Source organism: Castor canadensis, chromosome 18, assembly GCF_047511655.1.
Source record: "Castor canadensis chromosome 18, mCasCan1.hap1v2, whole genome shotgun sequence".
Lineage (NCBI taxonomy): Eukaryota > Metazoa > Chordata > Mammalia > Rodentia > Castoridae > Castor > Castor canadensis.
In genome coordinates this window covers 12,527,161-12,534,955 of record NC_133403.1, presented here as the reverse complement: position 1 = coordinate 12,534,955, position 7,795 = coordinate 12,527,161, and the positions used below count along the sequence as shown (strand labels likewise).

Here is a 7,795-nt window from a genome sequence, read left to right as displayed (position 1 = left end):
TTCCCTAAAATGGGCAGCTGGGTCCTTGCCAGGGAAGCACACAGAGCAGAGCATGCAGCGGCAGTGATTAATAAGAAGACCCAGTCCAGAGAATGAGAAAACAGTTGGGCAAACAACCAGATGAGAAAACGTACCAGGCATGCAAGCTAGACCCAGGAGTCAACCGGCTGAGGCTTAGTGTCCCCCACGGCGTCCACCAGCCTGACCGCAGGCCTGCTGGGCCCGGAAGGAGGGGCCTTCCTGCCAGTGTCGGACTGCAGTGCATGAGTGGGTGGATGGGTGGGTGGGCAGACAAAAGGGGTTAGGAGGCAGAACAAAGCATGTTAGCTGCAGCTGAAGGGCAGAGCTGGGCTTGTCAGTGGGGACAGGGCCAGGGTGGCAGGCCAGGGCCAGGGCCAGGGCCAGGGCAGCACAGGGGATTTGAGCTGGCATGGCTCACACAGGGTTGGGGTGATGTGCTGACACACAGAGAGGCCCGTGCATATAGCCAAGGGATTGGCACAGAGCAGGTGGTAGGTGCTACCCTCACCAGGGACCACAGTGGGCACCTTATCCACAACATGCACGCAGAGAAAGGTGCAGACCCACTTGCTCAGACTGGTCCTGTGCAGCATGTGACCTGGCAGAGTTCGGTCCCTTGCCCCTCCCTCCCAGCAGGTGTGCGCTCCAATCCTACCAGCACCCAGTGTGGCCCATGTGGGGCTGCTTCCTGGCTTGGCCCCATGACCTGGCAGCCCTGCAGATGAGCACCAGCCTGGCCATGCCTCGGGGCCCAGATCAAGCTCAGCACTGCCTAGCTGATCTTGGGGCAAGCACTAGATACAGAGTTTCCCTAGGTACCTGCCCATAACCACTTACTTTCAGTGGTTCCTTCTCAGAGGCCTCCCCTGCAGAGTCACTGCCCAGGGTCCTCCGTTCCCTCCGGTCCACAGTGGAGTATCCATCTGTGGGGTGGGGTAAAGTGGGAGAATCAGAGGAACTCTGAGAGGCAGGCACTGTGGGAACCAGGTGACCTTCCTCTCAGCCCAGACACAGGGTGGGATAGGAAGCCTTAAAGGGGATCCCCACCCACCCTGTCCTGGGGATTTGTCCTGGTGCCAACTCTCACCAGCCCCGCCTCATACTCGCTGAGCACCCCTGAACTAAATTTCTCTTTGCCAACATACACCTCCTTGGAAGGCATTTCCAACACCAACCATGTTTACCCCATAAAACCAGTAGGCCCAGCGCAGGCCCCTCCCCCTCCCTGAGCAGGAAACAAGCACACCACACCTGCCCTCACCTGGGCCAAGTGTGTCCATGGGGATCACGTCCCGGCTGCCTGGCTTCTCACTATCTGCAAAGCATGAGCAGGTGGCTCTTGGGTAGTGGACAGGTGTGGGGTGGTGTTGGGGGGCACAGGGCAGACAAGTCTACCACAGGACTGGCTTCAACGACCCTGGGTGCCCTGTTTCTAATGTTTTGGCATTCCTCTTGCCCCACCTCTATCTGCTGGCAACTACCACCCAACTTGGTGCAAATGCAGATGGCACAGAAAGGGAGTACCCAAGAAGGTGAGAACAGGAAAAGGAGCCCTCACCATGGCACCATCTCAGAGGGAGGGGGCCTGTCTCCCTCCCCTGTCCCTCACATACCTTATCACCATCAGTGCAGGCAGAAGCCACCTGGGCCTCAGGATGGGCTCCCATGTCCTCCTCCCCTGAACAGTACTCACCTAGGCTCTTGTCTACTAGTGGAAGTGTGCTGTCATCAAAGCCACCCCCGGGACTTGGTGTTCCCTTGGGCCCCTTAGCAGTGGCAGCAGCTGACTGAGGAGGCACAAAACACAGGAGGTGAGGTCGGAGGTCAGGTGGGGACCTGACCTGGCAAAGTGAAAGCGGGAAGGCCAGCGCAGGCCACACCTGGAAGCGTGCCTTGGTCCAGCCATCCCTCTGCAGGGCTCCTCGAAGCTCTTTGTAGCTCCACACAGTCTGCAGCACGTGTGACGCTGCCTTCGCCTCACGCACTGACTGGCTGCGGATGGGCCAGGGGCAGGGTCAGCGTTCCCCCTCGGTCTCCCCATGGAAGGGCACCCAACCCTTGCCAGGACCCCACTCCTGCCCACCTGGAGGCCACCAGCGCCACTAGTGCCGGCACACCGCGGGCCTGCAGGAGTGAGCGCGCATTGTCCGGGCTGTCGGACACGATCTCGTGGATGGTGTTGAGCGCCGCCACCACTGTGTCTTCCTCCAGGCGGGCCCCGGGGCGCGCCGGAGCCTGCGCACTGCGCACGTTCCGCACCAGCTCCGCCATAGCATAGCTCCCTGAGGGGCAGGGTCGGGTGTTACCTCACACTTCTGCCCCGTGGGAAAGAACAGGGTTCACGCGCTGCCAAGAGTCCCCAGGATGCCACAACAATATCCCTGCCAGAAGGGGGCTGAGCCTCCCATGCTGGGTCAGAAAGACATGAACTCCTGCAGCGGGTCCCAGCCCAAGTCATGGGGGGCGGGGGGGATGCCAGGCCTCTAAACTACCCAGTCCCCAATCGCTGGACCCCCAAGCCGACCCCCTGGTTCCACACCCTGGCGTGGCCCCATCTGAATCCTCACCGATGAGATCTTTGTTGCGCCGATCCAACGAGAGGTTGCGCAATGCGATGGCCACTGCGCGCACCACCTTATCAGTCTCAGACTGCAGCAGCTCCACCAGCACGGGCAATCCACGCTCCTTACGCACAGTGGCCCGGATGTACGTGGCCCACTGCGTGGGGTGGGGGCAGGAGGTGAGTTGCTCAGAGGGGAGTTGTGCAGCACAAAGCCCCACGCCATCAGTTCAACACCAACTCCACACCCAGGACACACTGCCTGTAGCTCCTGTACCCTGATCCTTCTGGACCTTGGGGAGGTGCTGCGTCCCTTCCTCTTCCCCCTAGCACAGGCAGGGTCTAGGGGCAGCATTAATGGGATGTCTGGAATTCCCTCTTTGTCCAGGTCTGGCCCCTCACCATCCAGTTGCCAGCGCTGAGGTTTTGCAGGGCGCCAGCAGCAGCCTCCAGAGTGTTGAAGTTCCGGCTCTCCGTGAGGAGGGAGAGATAGAGACGTACCACCTCTGGCTGGTATAGCAGCTCAAAGCCTGGATATAGGGCAACCACAGTCACCTAGAACCTCCTCCCTTCTTCTTCACCCACTATCGATACTCCTAGAGCTGGGGTGAGCTGGGGCCAGGGATAGGTGTGAAGAGTCAAGACAAGTTTATTATCAATGTATTCATCCTTGTGGCCACCCAAAGAGAAAAGTATTCCTACTTCACAGATGGGCAAACTGAGGCTCAGTCAGGAAGTGATGGGTTTGGGTGAGGTTGTTCTTTCCTCAACTCTGCAGCCAAAGAAACGGGGACTGGATATGCCTGGCAGCCTAAGCATCCAAGAGGTAAGGGTGGGGTGTAACAGGGTCCTCGTTTGCCAGTAACAGATTGTACAGCCAGGGATCCACCCTAGCAAAAGGACTACTATCCTTAGCAACAGAGCCCACCGTCCTTTACAACAGGACCTGCCTTCACTGGCTTGCAACTGTGGTTGCACAACCAGGGCCCCACACCCTTAGCTACAGGGCCTGCCCTCCCAGACAACCAGTCTAGGCTCCTCAGTGATTGAGACCCCAGTCTGGTAGCATGGCTGCCCAGATGGTGCTCCATAGTGGGTTTCAGATATAGAAACAGAAGGTTGTCTTCCATGCCTGCCTGTCCCCACACTGAGGCTTCTGCCTGGCTCAGGACATAATTCCCTACCCCTTGTCCTCCCACCCCAAGTTTCATCACTCACTGTCTTCATACTTATTTATTCTCCCTCCATTCTACCTTGATGGTCTTCCTGCTCCCCAAACTCTTCAACCACATTTATCTCTCTTGGCATTTGCACAAGCCAGTTGCTCTGTCTGGAATGGCTGGGCCCTTCCATAGCCATTTCCATGGCTCCCATGGCTGGGCTCTTCCACACTCTTTGGGGGCATCTGGGCTCTTCTAATTTGCAAGGTTGGCTAAGCCCCACCAGTGTTCTCTCTCTCTCAGACTGGCTCAGAGGGCACTGTACAATGCCAGTACATACTAGGAATCCAACAGACACAAAGGACGGGAAGGGTGAACCACTCTAATCACAGGAGTCCATGAGAAGAACATTCTGGCCCATGTTCTCCTTGCTCCCAGGCCTCTCAAAGTGACACTGTCTTCACTAACAGCTTCCTTCTATTCTGCCCATCTCTAACTTGCTGGGTGACTAGCTTCTCTGCACATTTCTCCCTACCGTGCTGGAAATTGTCCGTGGCACTGACCCTGATTTTGAACCCCCAGGAGGTGCCCAAGGTGTGGAACCTCCTCCAGGGCACCCCACACCTGTGGGCCCGTTTCTCCATCTGATTCCTTAGGCCCTCAGGCCTGCTTGATGGCACAAAGCTTCATTGCCAAACTCTCCCTACAGCACTGGCTCTGCCTTTGCCCACTCACCTTTGGCGGCCTCTGTTCTCTTGGGCAGGTCCAGCGTGTCAACATTCCGGTCCATCTCACCATCCTTCTTCCCTGCAACAGAAGGGTGCTGGGAGGTCAGGCAGAATCCATGGGTGATGAGAATACGTCAGGAGGCTTAGACATAGCCCTCTCCTGCCCAGAGCCCAAAAAGTTCTCATGTCCAAGGTCTGGGCACTAGAAGGACCTGGGAGAGGAACATCATTCTCACGGTTCAGGTAGGCATTCTGGCCTGACAGTGTACAGCTAGTGGGGACTGGGGACATCCTAACCCTGCCTTGAGCACCTAGGCCTCCTCACCAATCAGGTGCTGAGAGATATGCCACGGAACCTCCCCATGGCACTTGTGTAGCAGGGTAGGTGTGTGAACTGATCAAGCCAAGACTAGGTGGCATATAGTTGCAAGCAGAGAGACCAAGAGCTGACAGGTATAGGACTTGTTGGGGGTCACACAGCAAAAGCAGCAATGCAACTAAGAATTCTAGCAAAGGGGAAAACTCCCTCAGTCCAGAGGCCAGAACATGGTCTCAGCACCTACTGGCCAAGAGAACCCCCACACCCAGATGAGCCCCTGTGGCCCCAGCTAGTACACCTCTACTACAGACGGCTGTCTCCAGCCACTTCACACCTCAACTGAGGGACCTCTGGAACACAGCACACCAGGCTCAGATGACCTGGGAGCCCTGCCTTGCCCACTCTCATAGTATCTATCTCTATACCACACATCACCCACTCCATAAGAGGGGCAACCTTCTCCTCTGGTGCTTGTATGACTGGACACACCCCAGGTCTGGCCCACAGTCTGCTCTGCCCAGCCCTGCCTAGATAGCTGAGTCTGACTTACAGAGGACAGCCCCTGGCCTCCCCAGTCCAGGGCTCACATTCCTGCCTTTGTCATGCCCATGCAGTTGTCATGGAGATGGCTGCCCTTCCATGGGACTGGGGGTGGAGCAGGGCCTGGAGGATGGAAGGCATCTGGGAGCCTACTGCATGCTGACCTGCAGTTGTCATGGAAATAACTGCTTGAACTATGGGGTCAGGCATCTCCCTGGTGCCCCACTGCACCTGTCAGACCTGGACAGCAGGACAAACAAGGACTCACCTTGATGGAACCACTCCTCTGGGCAGCCGGAGGAAGCACAAGAGACAGGAGATGAGCCTGAGTGAGTGGCACCCTCCCCAATGCCCTTTGTTCCCACTGCATGCCAAATCAAACAGGAGGAATGGAGAGCCTTTCACCAGTGACTCTTGGGGGCTGAGTGTCCACTAGGGGAACAGGAAGGGAAGGTCTAGGGTCAGGGAGACAGGTAAAGGTGCTACTCAGGCTCCCAGACAGGTGGGGTGGACCTGAAGCTGCACTGTGAATGGCCAGGTGTCACCTGTAGGCGCAAGGAACCCTTCCCAGAGTTCGGGGACAAGGTCTAGGCAGTGGTAGAGACCAACACTCTCTGGAGGCCTGGATCTGCACCCTGTTAGCTGTGGGGCCTAGGGCAGTGCACCCCTCTCAGCAACCTGCCTGCCCACTGGGAGTGACCACATGCCCTCCAGTCTCCCGTAACTGCCTGCCAGGGACTCCAACAAGAGACTTTAGCTGCAGGGGCAGGAGCTACAGAAGTACCCCCGTCACACCCACCCACCTTTGGCCTTCTTGCCACCAAAGCAGCTGACGTCATCCCTCCTCCGGCGCTGGGAGCCCATGGCACTGCCTGGGGGCCCGGGCTCGGCCTCCTGGTACCTGTCAGCCCCAGGCACCTCCTTGTGCACATGATAAGACAGGTTCCTCATGATGCACACGCAGTTCTCCACCGACTGTTGGGAGAGGTGACCTGGTAGGGCAGGGCTGTGGGGCGTAGGGGCTGCTGGCCATCCTGAGCCTTAAGGAAAGACTGGCCACAGCCAGCATGCACTGAGGACACTAAGAGTTTACAAGCGGCAAGGTCTGAGCTCGGGGCCCACATAGGAGGGAAGTAACAGAGAGAGGGGAGGGCCGCATTGCCTTCCCAGTGTGACCACTACAAGCGGGCCATCTCCAGACCCACACACCCATTCCCCTCTGAGCCATCTTGGACAATTCCACACCCCTAGGTCCCATCCCTATTTCATCTGGTTCTCTGACTCTTGGTGGGAGGCTCTGAGACTATCCCCATCCTGTCCTGCCCACCTTGTTGTCAGTGTCCTTCCTGCCCACTGCCGACTGCAAGGCATGCAGGAGCGCATCCACCAACCCTTCACACTCTCGGAGTCGCCGGCGGGCCTCAGCGCCATCTGAGCTTACGTTCCTGGGTGATCAAGAGCAGGCCAGTGACCCCTGTCCCCGTCTCATGGAGACTCTCCCAGTCCCACCCCTGGCTTCCATGCTTGTCTTTATCTGTACAGTGGACCCTGCTGCTGCCCCAGTGGGCTACCTGGACAGGATAACACAGTCTGGAGCACAGTGATGGTAGGGTAGGGGGCCTAACCCTCCAGACCCAGGAGGTGGGCCTTTGTAGTGCGGGGAAGGGGTGTTTCCTGATTCCCAGTTGAACTGAACACAGAGGCCTGATTCCGTGCATGGGCAATTTTGCCCCACCATCCCAGTGACAGTTCTCTGCACCCCAACTTTCCTAAGGTCAGGACACCACAGGACCACAGGAGCCCTGCACTCTGCCTGTGGAGTCTCTGCAGAGCCTCTCAGGAGGGGAAGAGTCACAGGCTAGGAGGACAAGCCTCTGAGGCAGACTGGAGATGAGGGTCCTGATCTCCCTCCGTGGCTATCATGGTAATGGGAGACTGGGTGGGACCGGAGCTGTAGGAAACTGTGGGAAAGGTGGGAGACCTGTCCAGAGGGTGTCCTTGGGGGTGAGGGCAGCCCATCAGATCCCATTTCCCATCCTCAGGATGTGTTCCAAAGCATCTAAGGTTTGGATGCCCCACTCGCTGGGACCATGAGGATATGGCAACTGCAGGATGGGGCCCACATATGCACGCAGCTTCTGATACCCTTTCATCCTGCAGAAACAACCTGAGCCCCAATCCCTGCTCACACCTCAAGCAGCCTGATGTGTTCTTGAAGACAGTTGTCCACTCAGCATCTCGTGGCTTAGAGTCCTCATTAGGCTCACGCTCCCAGCCAGAGTGGGGCACGATGACCTCATGGGTCAGCGTCTGCAGGCCATGGTCAATGATGACCATCTTCAGGGGCTCATAGGATGACAGGTTCCAGAGTGTACCTGTGGGATGCTGTTCATAACTGCACTGGCCATGGGCCATGCCTCCCGTGCCACCCCAGGAGACCAATCCAGACAGGCCTCACCCGCCTCAT

General features: G+C 57.8%; 1 protein-coding gene across 10 annotated transcripts in view; it reads right to left on the bottom strand.

The window, feature by feature from the left end:
• Window positions 1-7,795, bottom strand: part of Arvcf (ARVCF delta catenin family member) — a 50,619-nt gene that overhangs the window by 2,680 nt on the left and 40,144 nt on the right. For 5 of the 10 annotated variants that reach the window (XM_020160667.2, XM_020160678.2, XM_020160674.2 and 2 more), the window contains 13 exons: window positions 7,520-7,703; window positions 6,656-6,773; window positions 6,132-6,303; window positions 5,597-5,614; window positions 4,477-4,548; window positions 2,984-3,111; window positions 2,589-2,739; window positions 2,105-2,303; window positions 1,902-2,013; window positions 1,715-1,808; window positions 1,283-1,336; window positions 859-944; window positions 135-254 (listed from right to left, as the gene is read on the bottom strand). In XM_020160667.2, the coding sequence (XP_020016256.2) occupies window positions 147-254; window positions 859-944; window positions 1,283-1,336; window positions 1,715-1,808; window positions 1,902-2,013; window positions 2,105-2,303; window positions 2,589-2,739; window positions 2,984-3,111; window positions 4,477-4,548; window positions 5,597-5,614; window positions 6,132-6,303; window positions 6,656-6,773; window positions 7,520-7,703 (1,496 nt within the window). In that variant the 3' untranslated portion in view covers window positions 135-146. The remainder of the gene's footprint in view (window positions 1-134; window positions 255-858; window positions 945-1,282; window positions 1,337-1,714; window positions 1,809-1,901; window positions 2,014-2,104; window positions 2,304-2,588; window positions 2,740-2,983; window positions 3,112-4,476; window positions 4,549-5,596; window positions 5,615-6,131; window positions 6,304-6,655; window positions 6,774-7,519; window positions 7,704-7,795) is intronic. The other 5 variants (XM_020160668.2, XM_020160675.2, XM_020160670.2 and 2 more) reach the window with 3 other exon arrangements.